The sequence below is a fragment of the Aspergillus ibericus genome (assembly GCF_003184845.1).
Source record: "Aspergillus ibericus CBS 121593 unplaced genomic scaffold BO80scaffold_41, whole genome shotgun sequence".
In the NCBI taxonomy this organism is placed as follows: domain Eukaryota; kingdom Fungi; phylum Ascomycota; class Eurotiomycetes; order Eurotiales; family Aspergillaceae; genus Aspergillus; species Aspergillus ibericus.
Genome location: NW_020292139.1, coordinates 130,729 through 148,408, shown reverse-complemented (window position 1 = coordinate 148,408; position 17,680 = coordinate 130,729). Strand labels below are relative to the sequence as shown.

General features: G+C 53.8%; 5 protein-coding genes across 5 annotated transcripts; 4 read left to right on the top strand and 1 right to left on the bottom strand.

Moving 5' to 3' along the window:
• Positions 1-259: 259 nt before the first annotated feature.
• On the top strand, positions 260-1,626 carry BO80DRAFT_496001 (uncharacterized protein). The gene is made up of 2 exons (XM_025723991.1): positions 260-862; positions 943-1,626. The coding sequence occupies exons 1-2, from the start codon at positions 371-373 to the stop codon at positions 1,399-1,401; spliced, it is 951 nt and encodes a 316-aa protein (XP_025572151.1). The 5' UTR covers positions 260-370; the 3' UTR covers positions 1,402-1,626.
• Positions 1,627-2,085: 459 nt separating this feature from the next.
• On the top strand, positions 2,086-4,892 carry BO80DRAFT_181708 (putative chromatin assembly factor 1 subunit B). The gene is made up of 6 exons (XM_025714028.1): positions 2,086-2,416; positions 2,487-2,502; positions 2,573-2,675; positions 2,744-2,980; positions 3,032-4,118; positions 4,172-4,892. The coding sequence occupies exons 1-6, from the start codon at positions 2,313-2,315 to the stop codon at positions 4,776-4,778; spliced, it is 2,154 nt and encodes a 717-aa protein (XP_025572150.1). The 5' UTR covers positions 2,086-2,312; the 3' UTR covers positions 4,779-4,892.
• Positions 4,893-5,491: 599 nt separating this feature from the next.
• On the bottom strand, positions 5,492-8,738 carry BO80DRAFT_181759 (trehalose-6-phosphate synthase). Its single transcript, XM_025714029.1, has 3 exons — positions 8,524-8,738; positions 7,135-8,470; positions 5,492-7,084 (listed from the first exon to the last, which is right to left on the bottom strand). The coding sequence occupies exons 1-3, from the start codon at positions 8,544-8,546 to the stop codon at positions 5,654-5,656; spliced, it is 2,790 nt and encodes a 929-aa protein (XP_025572149.1). The 5' UTR covers positions 8,547-8,738; the 3' UTR covers positions 5,492-5,653.
• A 708-nt stretch (positions 8,739-9,446) lies between these two features.
• On the top strand, positions 9,447-11,481 carry BO80DRAFT_504470 (glycosyltransferase family 20 protein; the record flags this gene model as incomplete). The annotated part of the gene is made up of 5 exons (XM_025724429.1): positions 9,447-10,170; positions 10,202-10,577; positions 10,625-10,995; positions 11,042-11,381; positions 11,433-11,481. The coding sequence occupies exons 1-5, from the start codon at positions 9,780-9,782 to the stop codon at positions 11,479-11,481; spliced, it is 1,527 nt and encodes a 508-aa protein (XP_025572148.1). The 5' UTR covers positions 9,447-9,779.
• Positions 11,482-15,779: 4,298 nt separating this feature from the next.
• Positions 15,780-17,223, top strand: png1 (peptide-N4-(N-acetyl-beta-glucosaminyl)asparagine amidase; the record flags this gene model as incomplete). Its single annotated transcript, XM_025716083.1, has 3 exons — positions 15,780-16,312; positions 16,362-16,762; positions 16,811-17,223. The coding sequence occupies 3 exons, from the start codon at positions 15,780-15,782 to the stop codon at positions 17,221-17,223; spliced, it is 1,347 nt and encodes a 448-aa protein (XP_025572147.1).
• Between the last annotated feature and the right edge of the window lie 457 nt (positions 17,224-17,680).

Here is a 17,680-nt window from a genome sequence, read left to right as displayed (position 1 = left end):
ACAAGATATTGCTGTAGAAGTCAACAGCCTACAAATATCTACCAACGTTTAACTAGTACCATAGTCTTTCTCTTGCTCGGTACTCCGTATACATCTGTGTCTATGGTTCGCTTCCTGACTTATACTTCGTCCTCACATCAGACGAAGGTTGAGGTCACTGGTTCGAATCCAGCCTCGACCGTCCTTTTACTGTCCCTCACGTGGACCAATGCGGTTTGGCGCTCGGGCAAACGCTTCTCGTTCTCCGCATTGTCCAGCCCTCCTCCATAGATCGCTCGATTTCTTGCCAATCGGGCGCTCTTTCTTCCTACATTTCAATTGTCTCAATTGCCCTCCAGATTTATCCAGAGTTACCCATTGCACTAGCATCATGGGTTGGTTCTGGGGCAACTCCAACGACGACCCCGTCAAAAAGCTTGATCCCGACTTGCGAGAATACCTCGAGCATGAAGCTCCCAAGAAATACGTCCCAACGACTTCAGTCCCATCGCAGGGTCCCTCGAAGACAGACGCTCCACAAGCACAATCCTCACAACCCAAGGCATCCAACGCTGAACCTTCCGAACCCGCCGTTCCCTCCGCTTCTCTATTCCCCGATGGCCGTTACGCGCACCTCTGGAAGACCTACAAGCCCCCCCAGGAAAAGGAAGCATCGGAGCAAAAGACGGCAGAGCGAGTGATTGAGAAGTACAAACAGCGCGGTGATACCGTGCACCGGGCTGCGATGGAGAATTGCGCTCTGGAGCATGAAGATTTGACATACTGCTTCCAGACCGGCACCTGGCAGAAACGACTGCAGGCCCGTGTGACGCTGTGCTCTGAGGAAAACGCTAAGTTCTCTCGCTGTTTTACCACCCAGGCTGTAAGTGCAGACGCAGCTGAATCGGCTCTTTTTGCGACAGCCGAGTTTTTGCCGGTCGGTATATGCTGACGGTCGTTCAGAAATTCCTCCAGGCCTTAGGATACGCTTCATCCTTCGAGTGGGACGGCGAAAAGGAAGAACGGATTCAGATGCACGCCGATAAACTCTACCATGAGATGCTGGACTACGAACAACGAGTCGACGAGGCCCAGAAAGCCGGGCTGGAACCCCCGCCGCTCACCTCTCTTTTCAACCCTCAGGCCGAGCCACAGCAAAAGCCCGTTAGTAAACCAGGGACCCTGGAGATTCCTGGAGGAGAGAAAATCCCGGCAGGGTTCAAGCCATCAAAACCGCTGGCACAGCTTACTCCACACGAACGAGAACTGGAGATCCGAGCACACAATGCGCAGTTGGAGCAACAGAAGTTGTACGTGCAAGAGGCATCGCCTTTCATGAAATCCCAGGAGGACGCACGGAACAAGCGACGCGACAAAGCCGTCAGCTGGTTCGGCGAGACGATTGGCCGCTGGGTTACATAGAGCATATGCGCGGTGCTTCCGTCATGGACTGGATCTTCCCTTCTCTTGTGTATGATTACCCCATTTGTCACCCTTTCCTTTCCGTAGGAGTTTTGATTTGAAAGCGAGTCTGCGACAATCGACGTTGTTACGCATGGACATGCAGGACCACGGATTCCAATGTGCTTTTTCTTCCAATAGGAATGCAAGGGAAAGCAGGTGAAGAACCCTAAAAGTAAATGCAAGAAAGCGACAGAAGCTTCAGGTACCAGCGCTGGCATGCGTGCCCTATCGATTAGCCCTTTTAGCGGCGTAGAATGGTATAGTCGCGTCGAGGACCGACCGGATGGCATGCCCAGGGTCTGGGGAAGAAAAAGGATCGCGACTGTAACGATCGGGGCCGTTGAAATGCTGATCGAGCGCATCTCGAGGAACATGCTGACGGTCAGGGCGGCTGTCATTCGCCGGGCGCGTTGAACGCCAGAGCGACACGAGGAAGCGAAACCAACACGGGAAGCATCGACATCACCACTACGACCTCTCTGCCTCTTTCCCCCATTCCCTCACTGACAACCACGGACTCCCCCCGCCTGGCCATACTTCCTCCCACCGGACTATCCCTTTCCTCTGCCTCCTGCCGGAAGCCATCCCTCTCTCGACTGGTGCTTGTCCTCCCCGGCACCTGATTGATTCATTGACTGATCGATTGATTCTCGTTGCTCCCAGCAATCGCAGCTGGTTTCCATTTTAACCTTGCCTACGAACGGCTCTCTCCTCCGATCATTCCACGCTTTCTTCCCTCCCAGCGGTGGCGATATAACCCACCTCTTCAACCCTGAGCTAGAGTCCCTCGAGATCTTCTTTGCGCGCACGCAGGATTGTGGCCCTCACCGTCAATTTCCAGGGGCCCTCATTGAGCTGCCGTGCTCATCATGAAGGCCACCCCGTTGCTTATCTCATGGCACAACGACAATGCCCCCATTTACTCGGTCCATTTTGACCCCAATGGCAAAGGTCGTCTGGCCACGGCCGGAAAGTACGATTTCCTCTCCGTGGTCTTGTGTTGCTGTCTTCCTGGGTCTGGTGCTAATGGTTCTCCTCCCTAGTGATAACAACGTCCGAGTACGACCCCCTCACCACCCTGACCTCTGCACTTTACCCTCCCCGCGGCCTTTCTGACAGACAACCATAGCTATGGAAAGTGGAGACAACTGGCGAAGAACGAAAGGTGACCTACCTCAGCACCCTGGTAAAACACACCCAAGCCGTCAATGTGGTCCGTTTCAGTCCAAAAGGTAGATTCCAACCGACCCGTTTTCCCAACAAGGTCTTTTCTGACGACGCGTGTTTCCGACCGCTCTAGGCGAGATGCTGGCATCTGCCGGAGATGACGGCAACGTCCTACTTTGGGTCCCATCGGAATTGCAAACACAGTCGGGGCTGGGAGAAGATCGTTCGGACGACAAAGAAACATGGCGCGTGAAGCACATGTGTCGGTCGTCTGGTGCAGAGATCTATGACCTTGCTTGGTCACCGGATGGCGTGTTTATCATTACCGGGAGCATGGACAATATTGCTCGGATCTATAATGCTCAAACAGGTGAGCGGCATTCGGGATGCCTGGAGGACTAGACTGACGGTCGAAATCTAGGGCAAATGGTGCGCCAGATCGCAGAGCACTCCCATTATGTCCAGGGTGTCGCCTGGGACCCTCTCAACGAGTTTGTGGCGACGCAGTCGTCAGATCGCTCGGTCCACATCTACAGCTTAAAAACGAAGGACGGACAATTCACCCTTACCTCCCACGGGAAATTCCTCAAGATGGATCTTCCTGCCAAACGCATCGCCTCCAGTAGCCCAGCTCCACCTGATCCTTCTATTCGCTCCCAACCCACGGCGCCGAGCTCTGCTGCTGCGATCGTGTCTCCTGCCCCTTCCACTCCGGGTACACCGATGACCTCGAATCTGCCCATGGACCCTCCGCCGGTGTCGCACAGCCGTCGCTCGTCCTTTGGCTCCTCACCGTCGATCCGTCGATCTGCTTCTCCCGCCCCGTCTCTGCCCTTGCCCGCAGTCAAGCCACTGGAAGTACCCTCCCCGGGTCTCCTGGGCGGACTCGGCGTAAAGAATGCCAATCTATATGCCAATGAGACGTTCACATCATTCTTCCGGAGGTTGACCTTTGCCCCCGATGGTAGCTTGCTATTCACGCCCGCAGGTCAATACAAAACCTCGCATGTCTCTGCCACGGATCCGACCAAGACCACGGATGAGATCACGAACACCGTCTACATATACACTCGTGCGGGGTTCAACAAACCTCCCATTTCACATCTCCCCGGGCACAAGAAGCCCTCGGTGGCAGTCAAATGCTCGCCCGTGTTTTACACTCTCCGACAGGCTCCCCAGCCTGCCAAGCACATCACCTTAGATACTTCCTCTACCGATGAGTCTTTCTCTTCTCTTCCCGAGCCGGTAGTGAGCGCCCCGGGGGACAATGCTTCCATGGAGCCCCCGACGTCGACGCCTGCCCCCAGTGATTCTGGAAAGAACCACTCAGCTCCCAAGGCCACCGAGCGAGCTGTGAGTCAGAGTCCTGCACCCGTATTCACGTTGCCCTACCGGATTGTGTATGCGGTGGCTACTCAGGATGGGGTCATGGTGTACGATACCCAACAACAGACTCCGATCTGCGTCGTGAGCAACCTGCACTTTGCCACATTTACCGACCTGACATGGTAAGCCTCGCCCCAGGATTGGAATTGATTTCCGGTGTACTAAGGATGACTAGGTCCGACGACGGACTGACCCTGATGATGAGTTCGTCGGACGGGTTCTGTTCCACCCTTGCGTTTGCTCCGGGGGAATTGGGCCAACCATATGTTGCTCCGGCATCAGCGGCTCAACAGACCGGCGCTGCCGTCCCTTCCACCAATAGCACTTCGCTCCCTACGCCGGTCACAACGAAGCAAAGCCCGGCAGCCCAAGCCAATCTGACTCAGGCACCTCCCGCAAGCCCTGCACGATCGAACTCTGTCTCTTCGGTTACGACACAGTCCGGCTCTGGAGCAAAACTCATCAATAACCCGACGCCCACGCTCGGATCTGTGCCGCTGGTCACGGCGACGCATTCAGCCCAGCCTCCGACTCTTCCGCTCACTACCCCGCCGCAGACCCCCATGTCTGCCGCCTCCCAAAGTGGGACAAGCTATGTCAGCAATAGTGTTCTAGGCAAACGCCCCGGTGAGTCCGAGAAGGACAACGACAAGGACCAGAGCGCCGCTCCCCAAACACAACAACCGAAAAAGAGACGGGTTGCACCGACACTGATATCAGCCGGTACCAGTGCGTCTGCTACCTTGCGAGATGAACCACCGAATGCGGACGTGGGCGGTTAAATCCACCACGTTCCTTATCTCGTCGCCTCCGTGTAACTTATATCTTGTTCTCCTCATCCCCTTCCCTTCTCTTTTAACCGTGTAATGCCAAACGCGGGCTCGGATGATCTGGCTGCTACGAATATTATTCCCTTGCTATGATTTACGTCTCTTTTTTCCTTTCCTTTGCTGCTTATGGGTCTCGGGTCCTTTCGTGCGGGAATCCCGGTAGAGTTTCAACATTCCGGTCATGCATGCATCTCCCTTCTTCTGGCGCATTGTAACCTTTCATCCCGATCTATCATTTCCCGTTCTCCTGATTCCACACCGGCTCGGATGTTCATCTGTATGTATTTATTTTTCTCTTGCTGCGTTGCATGCACGCAAGGGCCCTTTCTCATTACTTTTTTTTCTCTGACTTTTGATTTGTCACGGTGGGGTATAATTACTTTGCTACGGCTGTAGTAGCATGCAATAGGGGTTTGGTTTTGGAATAGATCAATCAGATCTGGTGGCTTCGTGTTGATGTGTGGGTCCGGTGTAGTGGTTGCTAGTGCTACGGTATCATTCATTGCACGCAGGAAACTACTGTAGGTAGTAATTAATGATGACAAATTAAGGATGTATATTTGTCGCGTCTCGAGTTGGATCCTCTCGATGGACGCATTACCCTCATCATTCGCCGTGACACGTCATATCATAGGAAAGAGGTAAATAGACATGAGAGAAGAGAAAAGTGGTGAAGAGAAGAATAGAAGAGAAGCTATAGGGTGACAGGAGAAGAAACGAAGGTCAAGAGGATGCTACATGTTCACCCGAGAAGGAATGAAGTAAGAATGGGTAGAGGGTCAGTGAGGTTCCGAAAAATAAGGGAGGAATAAGGGAGGAGGGGGTATTCAAGCATGGCTTTCTCCATTAACGCCATTTTCCACGGCAACGTCCCCGTTAGTGTGTCCATTGGTGTAGCCATTGGTGTATCCGTTGGGGTGGCCATTGGAGATCTCATCGGGCATCGGCCGAGATGTGAAAGCGTCTACGATATCGGCCATGCTCATGTCACCCGGGGGAACAGCTTTGGCCTCCGTGGCGTGAGTGCCCACGGTGAGGGTGGTCACGCTGGGGATCATCTGGTCAGCATGCAGGCGGTTAGCCCAGCGGAAAAGGGCTTCGTCGCCGCGCGCACCACCCGCAACAAACACGAAGTCCGGCGTGCGGGGTAACTGCTGCAGGACGGACTCGGCGGCTTTGGCTTTGGACACGTCCAGAGGCTCGACACTCACCGCGCCCTCGCTGAGGACCACGCGGATGGCTTCGCTTCCCCGTGTGCCGTTGATTTGGTCGGCTAGGCCCGAGGCCATGCGCGCGGCGATCTCCGGGTCGTGCGCCTCGTTGTACCAGAAGTTCATGAGACAGCGGCACTCCTCCATCTGACTCCCTTCCGTCCGTTCATGGTAATATTGAATCACCTTGCGAATCCCGTTCCGCCAGTCCTTGGCTTGGTCCATGTCTACTAGGGTCTTCCAGGTGGACGAGCCAATCTCGCGTTTGAAGCACCCGTTTTCGGCGATGACTCCCACCCTGGTCGAGAGTTCTTCCAAGATTGAGTCGAGCTGCTCCGGGCTTTTGCTGCTTGTCACGTAAATCATGTTTTCGGGGTCCGCCAGCAGACGCTCGAGCAGAGCGACGAGGTCCGTGGACGTTCCACTCGTGGACGCAATGATCCCTTCATCTTCCAAGAAAAAGAGTCGTGAGCTCGAAGTGTCATATGCCTCTTTCACAACGTTGACCGAAAGAGGCGACACCTGGTCGAGTTCGCGGGATAGTTGCGTGCTGTGAGCATTGGTCAGTGCAGTCTGGAATGAGTTGAACCAGGCGATTGCCGTGTAAGGGGTTTGCTGTTCGAGCAAGAACTCCCAATTGCGCTCCTTTTGCTCCGGCGTCATCTCCAGCGCCTTGTTAATCGCATCGGCAACCTCTTTATAGTCCCAAGGGTTAATCAGAAGTTCGTGCCCACTGAACAGGGAAGCGCTGCCTGTAAACTCGCTCAAGATGAGAGAGCCGTGACGCTGTGGTGCCAGTATCCCATCTTGGCAGTGGATGTAGTCGTGGCTACTAAGGTTCATGCCTTCCCTGAGACTGGTGACCATGAAGATTTCCGCGACGCTCATCAGGGCCAAGAACTGAGAGTAACTGATGTCTTGTCGGAGAAGAACCAGTGGCTGGTGAGTCAAGGTCGAGTATACAGAGTTTATCCGCATGGCGATCTTGGAAACTTGGGCCTCCAGTTCAGGCAGCTCAGAAGCCGAAGCGACTTGTACAAGGACAACCTGGACCCGTTAGTACGCGTTGGGTTATGTATGCGTACTGACAAACATACCTTCTCCCTCCACTTAGGGTACCTCTTCAGGAACAATTCGTAAGCCAAAAGCTTCTGCTTAATACCACCAGGGGCATCCAGCCTGTCGCGAGCGACAATCAGGTGCTTCCCATTGTATCGGGAGGTGATATTTGTGATCCAATCCTTCACTTCGGTGGTTCTGCGCAGCCTATCCAGGGAGGTGACGTCGACACCAATGGGCATATTTTTCACATGGACAAATCGTCGATCGAGTTGCACACCATCAACAGATACCTCCAGGCTTAGCAGACGAATGCATGATTGAAGGAAATGGTAGCAATATTCTTCAGTCTGGAAGCCGATCAGATCCGCTCCGAGAAGCCCATTGAGCAGTGCATCTCGAGCATTGAGACACCGGAACACTTCGGAAGAAGGGAACGCAGTGTGCATGAAGAAGCCAATTTCTGCCTTTGGCAGTCTCTCCCGGAGCAAACCCGGGAGCAGCAGAAGGTGATAGTCGTGCACCCAGATGCTGTCACCAGGGCGCCAGTTGGCAGCAATGGTATCGGCGAATGCCTCGTTGACCTTCACGTACTGCTTCCAGGAGTAGTCATCGTACTCTGTGTGTCGCGGGCTTTCCTGCATCTGGTAGTGGAAAGCCGGCCAGAGGACCGCACGGCAGAAGTGAGAATAATGGCCTTCGAACTCGCTGTCGCGAACGAACACGGTAAGCGACTCGAAATCTTCCTCGAGCGTCTCGAAGATACTGGTGCGAGTGGCCTCTTTCAGAGGGTCTGTAGGCATACCCAGTGTGCCTACCCACATCTTATCCGCCAAGATGCCCTCTTCTTCGGCCGCATTGATGGCGTTCCGCAGGCCACCGTTGCCCTGCTCTGCTGCCTTGACAACCCAGTCAAATTCAGAGAGCAAGGCGCGTGGACTTCCGTGTTCCTCTTCGGAACTCAAGACGTCTAGTGGGCCATCCAGAAACGGCGGGTTGTCGACCTGATCCCCCGGCTCAGGACGGCTCAGGATAGATGGCTCAGGATGCAGAGAGGTCTTGGCGCGCGGCTGGTTGAACTTTCGGCTCTGGCCCCAGGAGATGGTACGAGGTTCACTGGGGCCCGGGCCATTAGGATCATCTGCAGCCGGGATCTCACCCGCCGAACGGGAGACATAGGGCTTGAAGATCCTTTCATCATCTGTCGTCGCGCCAGGCGTGAGTGACAGACTGATGCTTTTGGCATGGTACTTCCGGTTGGTGTCTGCCAGCCGTCCTACGATGCGACCCTCTCCACGAGACGAAGAGGTGGATGACTTGCGCCGAGCATGTCGCAACTCGGTGGCTTGGAAGTCGATCGTATAGGGAAGAAAGCTAACCCGTGTGAGTGACAACCGATTGTGTGTCAGAGGGGCAAACCAACGTACAGGGAGGCAATGAAGACCGTCATTGATGTGAAGGGTCCGACAAGACCTTGTCTTTGATATGTCCGGGGCTAGTAATTGACTAGTTGACTAGTTGACTTGATGGCTTGATGGCTTGTGGACTTGGGGCACAAGGAACGGAGGGGGGTGCTTGAGGAAAAAGTAGGGCTGAAGTATGGAATGGCTTGCTCCGTGTTTCGCAATGGCCTGACTGAATGACCCGGGGGGGGATTCGGACCAAGGGATGGTTTGGGGGGTGGGATTGATATCGATGGCAGGAGCTATGTCTTAAGTCACACGGGAGGAGGAGAGTGACGGCCCTGAAAATCCCGGGGGGCTGTTAGACACCCGAACCAGCCAGAGACAAAAGCAGTGAGTGATGACGTTGGTGATTGGGCGGACAATGAGCACATGCGAAAAGCAGAGGAACATTCTGGGCTTTTCGGGGTGAGGGGCAACGCGCCGAAGGAGGGGTTCGGGCAGGTTCCCTTGGGGGGGCGGGCGGCTTGGGCACAAGATGCGCCGGCATTGCGAGCTCAGATCACAAGCCCGGTGCATGGCAGAGATGAAGCCAAAGAAAGAAAAAAAAACTTGCCTGGCAGATGCTATAGCCTTGCAGTCTATACCCGGGAAGCCAATGAGAGCAATGACGCGGTGGTTCCCGTGGGATCCGCAGCCCCTCCACCGGCACTAAGATAGCGTTTGGCGATGGTTCTCGACAATTCGACCGCCCGTCTGCTGTTGGGTCGCGCCCGCCTTGTTTACGGTCCTCAGGCCTGGCAACCAGACAATGAGATGGGGGACCGAAGCACATGGAATCGGGGGTTGGTCAAGGTTGATCCCGAAAGCGCAGCCCAGGCACGGGTGAATGAGGGAGATCGGAAGAATTGAGGCAGAGCAGAAAAGAGGGGCAACTGAAGAAAAGTGACGATGTGGTCAACACGAGCATTACATACATACAACATAGATACCACGGGGAAACCAAAATTACCACCCTGGACAAGAACTGGACTTCACTTCCATCATCAACTCTGAACATTCACCTTCACCAACCCCCAACTGACGCCCTGCCGCTGCACCTGCCCCTCTCCCTGTCTCTTCCCCCTTTTCCTCCCGACTACCGCCATTATATTATCTCCCTCCCTCCGATCACTCCCCCTCAATTGACTCATCTCCTCGCTTCTCCTTCCATTCGATCCATCCGTTCTCAAAGCGGGGCTGTTCCCTTTACACTGATTCCTTCATTGCTTTCCCCCCTCATGGCTACCAACGGTTCTTCCGAGGGCGAGTCCCGTCTGTTGATCGTGTCGAATCGTCTGCCCATCACCATTCGACGTTCCGGGGGTGGAAAATATGAGTTTTCCATGTCCTCGGGCGGCTTGGTGACTGGACTGAGCGGACTATCAAAGACCACCACCTTCCAGTGGTATGGTTGGCCCGGACTGGAAGTGCCCGAGGATGAGATCGACGGTGTCAAACAGCGCCTGCAGGACGAGTTCAACGCGACCCCGGTGTTTATGGATGACAAGTTGGCCGATCGTCATTACAATGGTTTCTCAAGTATGTATCGTCACTCTTCACCCCTCCGGCCTGCAGCGGATGTGCATCCGCATCTATCACCTGTGGATGCCACCTGGCAGGGCCCGACAGGTCAAGGTTCGTGGCTAATGTGAGCTATCAGACTCGATTTTGTGGCCACTCCTGCACTACCATCCCGGTGAGATCGTGTTCGACGAAGCCGCCTGGGATGCTTATCGGGAGGCCAACCGGCTGTTCGCTAAGACCATCGCCCATGAGGCCCGGGACGGGGACTTGATCTGGGTCCACGATTACCACCTCATGCTTCTTCCGGAAAATCTCCGTGAGGAACTGAGTGCGTTGGGCAAGAACAACATCCGCATCGGGTTCTTCTTGCATACGCCCTTCCCGAGCAGTGAGATCTATAGGATCCTGCCGGTGCGGAGTCAGCTGCTGCGTGGCGTGCTGCAATGTGACTTGATTGGATTTCATACCTATGACTATGCACGTCATTTCCTGAGCTGTTGCTCGCATATTCTGTATGTCTTGCTTGGCTGATACAAGCGACAAGCTAACACGCTGGCAGTGGATTGGTCACAACCCCGAGCAGTGTGAAGTTCAAGGACCGTTCTGTCGCTGTTGGAGCTTTTCCCATCGGCATCGACCCGGACAAGTTCACTGAAGGTTTGAAGAGCCCCAAGGTGCAGAACCGCATCGCAAGTCTGGAGAACAAGTTCCAGGGAACCAAGTTGATGGTCAGCGTGGATCGCCTTGACTACATCAAGGGTATTCCCCAGAAGCTACATGCTTTGGAGGTCTTCCTGTCCCAGCATCCCGAATGGGTAGGCAAGGTTGTGCTGGTGCAGGTAGCTGTTCCCAGCCGTCAGGATGTGGAAGAGTATCAGAACCTGAGGGCTGTGGTAAACGAGCTGGTCGGCAGAATCAACGGCAAATTCGGTCAGTGTCCTCGATGATGCTTCCTTATGGTTACTGACTTGAACAGGCACGGTCGACTACATGCCCATCCACTTCATGCACAAATCGGTGAGCTTCGATGAGCTCATTGCGCTGTATGCTGCGTCGGACGCGTGTGTGGTGTCGTCGACTCGAGACGGGATGAACCTTGTGTCGTTTGAATACGTTGCCACCCAGCAGAAACGCAAGGGGGTTCTAATTCTGTCCGAATTTGCGGGAGCGGCGCAGAGTCTCAACGGCAGTATCGTGGTGAATCCTTGGAACACGGAAGAGCTTGCCAGCGCATACCACGAGGCCGTGTCGATGGATGACGATCTCCGGGCGCAAAAATTCGAAAAGCTGTACAAGTACATCTCCAAGTATACGAGGTAAGCTGACGCGGATTTGACGTATACATTTGACATACTAATGATGAGCAGTGCTTTCTGGGGCAAATCATTTGTTGCTGAACTGTCCAAGTGTTCCTGATTTGTTCCTTTTTTCTTTCTTCGGCGAACGAGCATGGCGAAATTTGGGCATAGCGATTTAATAGATACATAGTACGTATTCGTACATAAGAATGCACAGCTTACAGACCACCACAACCACTTTGCATGCTCCGTACATAGTAAAAGGAACGAAAAGAAGAACACCCTAGAAGAAGCCAAATCTGACCCAACCCAATGGAAGGTGAACCAAATCGACCGGTTACACATGGCACAAACTAAATCTAAACCCAATTCAAACCAAATCTAAGCTCTCCACCCAACTAAAGCAGAAAAAATTAATCCAAACCATAACTCCACATGCACTTCCATGTCACGTAGACTAAATACCTCAACCAGAGTCCAATACCTGAAACACGCTGCCTAATCTAGGTATCTACTTTCTACTTCGTAGATACCCAAGTACCGGACCCAACGGGTCATGGAACTGAAACATGGTACCTGGAAGTGTTATTATTCTAACACGTCATCATACAAAATCCAACTCTACTCCTATTCAACGATGAAGATCATAAAGGTATGTATATTCCATCATACATACTCCACATCCCCATCAACATAACATAACATATTCCATAAGATAAACGATCACATGCACGATTACATACTGTGTACAGTGGACAATAATCTAGACCCACAAACAAATCTCGCAAACATACATTTCTATTATCATCTATCTAGGATAGGTAGTTGTGTAAAATGGCCGCTTCTAGCCTGTCCCTGGTATGTGGTATGTTGGTTTGTCATCACGCAAGGAATACTTCGTACATAGGTACGTATTTGTCTCAGGTTGCATCATCGATTTACCTACCATCCCTGCAGTATGTGTATACTGGATACGGAGTAATGATGTGATGATGGATGGATGTGAAATATGTATGTTGTATGTCGTATGTAGTATGTAGTATGTATGTATTGTGTGGATGTTATGTAGGTAGGAGGATTCATGACTTCATTGTGACATGTGCGCTATTTCTCTGCTGTATACGGTACATACTGAGTACTATAGAGATGGAGTATAGTTCCGAAGAGTGAATGGGATATGACTACTATAGTATCAGCTTGGATATGCAATTGATTGAACTGATTGGCTACAGCTGCGAGCTATCTATCTATCAGATAGAATATCATCTGTCTACAGTATCCGTACTCTGAACCACTGCTCGCAGTGATGTACTGAATTGGTATGACTCGTAATGACCCACCAACACCTTACTTCACACCAATCGGGAAGACGCGCGCACGTGTTGATTCAGGGTTCAACTGCATTCCGTAATCCGCGCTTAGTCATCAGCAGGGGAAGCGCGCTGCGTAATCGAACCCGACTGATTTCTGGGTGCAATTTCACGGCGGAGGAGACTATGCCCCTTGTTACTTGGTGGTTGCTAATATTAGCACTGTCCGTCAGCCAGCTTCTAGAGCGAAGTCTTCCATGGATATAATCAAAGTCGCAGCTGCAACAGTATAGACGAGGTAGAACTAGTTCTCGTTCTCAAATCTAGGATGATCTGCAATCGCCAGCCGTCCAGGGTCTCGACCCCGATGGAATGAAAACGACACAAAGGGCCACTCAAGAAAGGGCACAAAAAAGGGCAGAAGGGCAGCCACCGGATGAGGTATCCATGCCAAGCCCCCTGGCCAGGGTCTAGGGCAGTGTTGCCTGTTGACACCTTGGACACGATCAGAAACCGGTTTAGCGCCATGGGTCTGGAAGCTCCTCTAGCCAGATCTTGTATAATGCCAAGACGGACGCTTGCGCGTCTCCGCCACTCAGCGTCCCGTTTAGGAAGGATTCCGTAATCCTGTAACGCCGACTGGTTTTAACTCCGTTGGTTCTTTTCCGCATTGAGTCGGGGCGCGTGGTGCCGTCGGGCCCCGGGTTGCTCTTTTGCCTGAAGTCTGTCTGATACTCCGTACTCTGGTCGGGATGTACGCCGGTCGGAGAACTACCTTTCAGGTGTCACCCCGGCCAGCGGCCATGTCTGGAACCGTGAGTGATGTGCATCATGATGATATGCCCAGGGGTTCCCGTTTGGGGAGCGGAAATGGCGATCGAAATGAACTGGTGGTTTGTGGTACATGAGAACTGTCAGAGTGGGGATGCACATTCATCAAGGGTGCAGATGCCGCGTGTGCTTTCAATGCTAAGAAGATAGGCGCTGGATAGGTCGTCTTATATGTACAGAAGTGGCTTATGGGTACGACCGATTGGCCTTGATCGCTGTTGATCACCCACCTCTCAATGGCAGCATGGACAGTGTTCTTCACGCAGTCGGAACCCTAATCAAGGTGGACTTACTCCGTACGAGGTTGGCTTACCAGGATGATTCAAGTTCAACCTCAGATCATCATGATCATCACGGTCACTTGACGGCAGAAGTCTGTTCCGGCCAGGGTTCGAATGCCTTCTCATAGGAGGATTCACTTATTAAAGTGACCCTCAGGATCCTTCGCCAGCATATAGTTCGGTGCTGGCAACTGCAACAGCTTCCAAGGACTCCGTAATTAGCTGGCAATAGTCCCAGTCCCTAGCCTTACATGACTATCCAACTCTTCTTATTTGTCCGATCCTTTCATCCGCAGACTCGGCATCCCAATCGGGTTGTGATTTCATCCGTGATTCGTCAGCTGAGGGGAATGGACGTGAGGAAAAATCTGGCAATGGGTCAATACTCGTAAGGCTACGGGCCAAGCCGCTCTGCCAAATTCCCCTTTGGGTAGATTCCTGGCCGGTTGACCCTGAAGAGCTCTGGATTTGTCGCTGTGGTGGAATAGCTCCTTAAAAATCTGTTGATTGTGTGCCTAGTGTTGACTATTCGAGTGGGCACGGCGTGCACGGAGCACGTCGTTGCGCATGGTAGTGTACGATGGTGACATTTTTAGTCGGTTGGTCAGAGAGCCGCGTAAGACACAGGCTGACGTCGAACGAGATCCCCATGGCGGCGGGCCCGGCGCGGAAGATTGCGCTCGAGAGTTACCCGATCGGGGCCGCCAATCTTCTGTATAGCGGGCGACCTCACTGAGTCACGAGCGAGAGGATGATGAATCTGGGGGATGACAGTGAAGTTTGTGCCAGGCTTGCGTAGGCCGTACACAGTGGATGGGTTGAGGGAAAGTCTGTTCCAGTCAGATCGCGAGGTCATCCACGCGGACATGGCCAAGCTTTTGAGGGATTCATCAGCAGATTCCCCGGTAGGGACTAGGGTGGAGGAGAGGACTAGATAGTATCTCCTCCGTACTATCGTATCGAGTAGGATAGAGAGCCACCGTTGGAGCCTTCGAGGTCACGATGGCTGTGAATCGCATCAAGTGGAGCCGCGCCCAGCGCGATGAACTTTGTCCGGAGTGTGGTGCTGCACTTTGACGAAGAAGAAATATCCTCGCGGGAAGTTGGGGTCAATTATTGGGGAAAAGATCGGAGGAGACTGCACCCAGTGCAGAGCAGTTGGTAACTGGTATTGCCAAAACCCCCGGCTTCTGCGACACGAGAGAAAGGGACTGGCAGCAGCGGACTGGCAGCGAGAGGGTCTTGGCCATGGTTCAGTTAACTGTTTCGGGGCGGGACACACGCGGCTTGCGGTGCTGGCGCGGGGCCCTGATTGGGGCGAAGAGCTCAAGGCTGACGACGCTTCGCCCTCGCTGCGGGCGTGGAGAGAAAGGCCAATGGCCAGAAAAATCATGTGTGACGGGTACTAGTACGTATCAGCGCCGTTCCGAGCGACTCGCTCTCGCTCTCTCTCTTGCTCTCTCTCTCTTCTTCTCTTCCTCCTCTCCTCTCAGCACTACGACTACCTCTCGTAGGTATCGACCTCTGCTAACCGCGCTCTCTCTTCCTCTCTTCTCCTCTCTCTTTCTTCCTTCCCTTCCGTTCCCTTTCTTCCACCCTCCCCTGCTGCCTCCCCCCTCCTATACCCTTTCGGTCGTTTAGTCTCGCCATAATTATTTCCCTTCTTCCCACTTATATTACCTGTAGCCTTTTCCATCTGGCTTCAGGATCTCCTTTCTTGCTCGCCCTTCTCTCTCCGTAGTCGTGGCGGTTACGTTGACCAGCGCCAAGCGTGGCGACCGCCTGGCTGGGCTGTGCGACCATCATTACATCCGGCCGACCTGACCTTCCACCTCCTACCACCTGGTCCCTTTCATCTCACCCGACTCGACCGTGTCTGTCTGGTATCGAGACATCATTAGTTGATCTGGGGGTTCAACTCATCGCCAATCCGATCAATTTGGACATTATTACACTTTCCCTCGCTGGCGTCGTTCACAACCCCCCTTACCACCATGGCGGACGGTCGACACCAGGGTCAGGCCATGAACCCTGAGAACTTCGATGCCTCCGAACTCACCAACGCCTTCGAGCAACTGATGCGCAACAAAAGATTCAACCAACTGCAAGAACAGGCTCGAGGCCAATCCCGCACACAATCACCTGCGCCCGCAGCCATGTCCCCTGGCCTCTACCCGCCCCATCCCTCGCGAGCACCACCGCCGCCGCCCCCGACCGCTGCATACCCCCCTCAAATGCCACCGCAACCGTCATCTCAATCCCCCCTACTTCGCAGTCTTCCCATCGTCCCCGCCCCCCCACAAGATCCGGCTTCTCTAAAATTCCGCAACCTCCTCCACGTTCTTTCCGTCACTCCTACCAAATACGAAAATCCTGGTCTTCTCGATGAAGCCCTTTCCCACATCCCGCTGGACCGGCTGTACTCGGAGGCCGAAGACGAAAGTCAGATCATGCAGGCCCAAGCAGCGAGTGTCGGGGGGAAGCCGGAATGGGGTTATCAAGACTGTGTCATCCGGGCGCTGCTCAGGTGCGTTGATACCAATTGTCTGGTGTGATGTACTAACGTGTCGCTGCAGATGGTTCAAACGGTCCTTTTTCAATTTCGTCAACAACCCCCAATGTTCTCGATGCTTCATGCCTACGATCGCCCAAGGAATGACTCCGCCATCGCCTGACGAGACGGCCCGCGGTGCCACTCGCGTTGAACTGTACCGATGCTCCCAGGCTGGTTGCGGCGCCTATGAAAGATTCCCCCGTTACTCGGATGTGTGGCAGTTGCTGCAGACCCGACGGGGTCGTGCCGGTGAATGGGCCAACTGCTTCAGCATGTTCTGCCGCGCACTGGGTGGTCGGGTCCGCTGGGTCTGGAATGCCGAGGACCACGTCTGGACGGAAGTATATTCCGAGCACCAGCGGCGCTGGGTGCACGTGGATGCGTGTGAGGAAGCCTGGGATCAGCCTCGCCTTTACACTGAGGGTATGTTCATCCCTCCAAATGATATGACATGTACTGACAGAGATGAAGGTTGGGGCCGACAGATCTCATACTGCGTTGCTTTTTCGATCGACGGTGCCACGGATGTCACCCGACGCTATGTTCGCAGCCCGACGCGGCACGGCAAGGCCCGTAACCGTGCTCCTGAGGAGGTGCTCGTGTGGGTGATTCACGAGATCCGGAAGAAGCGTCGAGAGAACCTATCGAAGACGGATCAACGACGCTTGATGAAGGAGGACGAACGGGAAGAACGGGAACTACGCGCGTACACGGCATCGGCTCTTGCTGCGGAACTGAACAACCTCTTCCCCCGGGAGACTCCACAAGGACGCCCTGAGGACCAAAAGGTGCCCGTCTCCCGACAGGATGCCGCCATGGAGTGGCTCGACACCCGGCAGCGGAGCGGACATTCTGGCCCCGACGGATCGCAGGACGGCCGGTAATGAAACGTGTATTGCCGCCTCCCCTCTTTCTCCTTGCGGAACCCCCGGTCGGTCCGCATCGATCCCAACGACCTTCACGACGATAACTGGCTGGACCATCTCGATGTACGACTCATGACACGAGATACGAATGGCCGCCTGTTATCAGATTCCACGGCACGCATGACTCGCTATATTATCTTAGGGAGCGTTCCAAACGGATTAATGATCTGCCGGTCCGATTCGGACGGAATCGAGTCGTTCAGAGCTGCTGCTGCTGCTGCTGTTGCTCGGCGCTAGCAGCTCTGTGCTGATGCTGCAGTATGCAGTGTCACCACTATTGGTCATTGACCACACATTCACTCAATTTCTTTGTCTCCGACATATTCTTTCATTATTCCATTTCTTATGATGCATTTTCAGGTTGGATACCTTGGGACAGGCCAGGTTGGGGCGTGAAGGCATTTGGGTTAGCCTT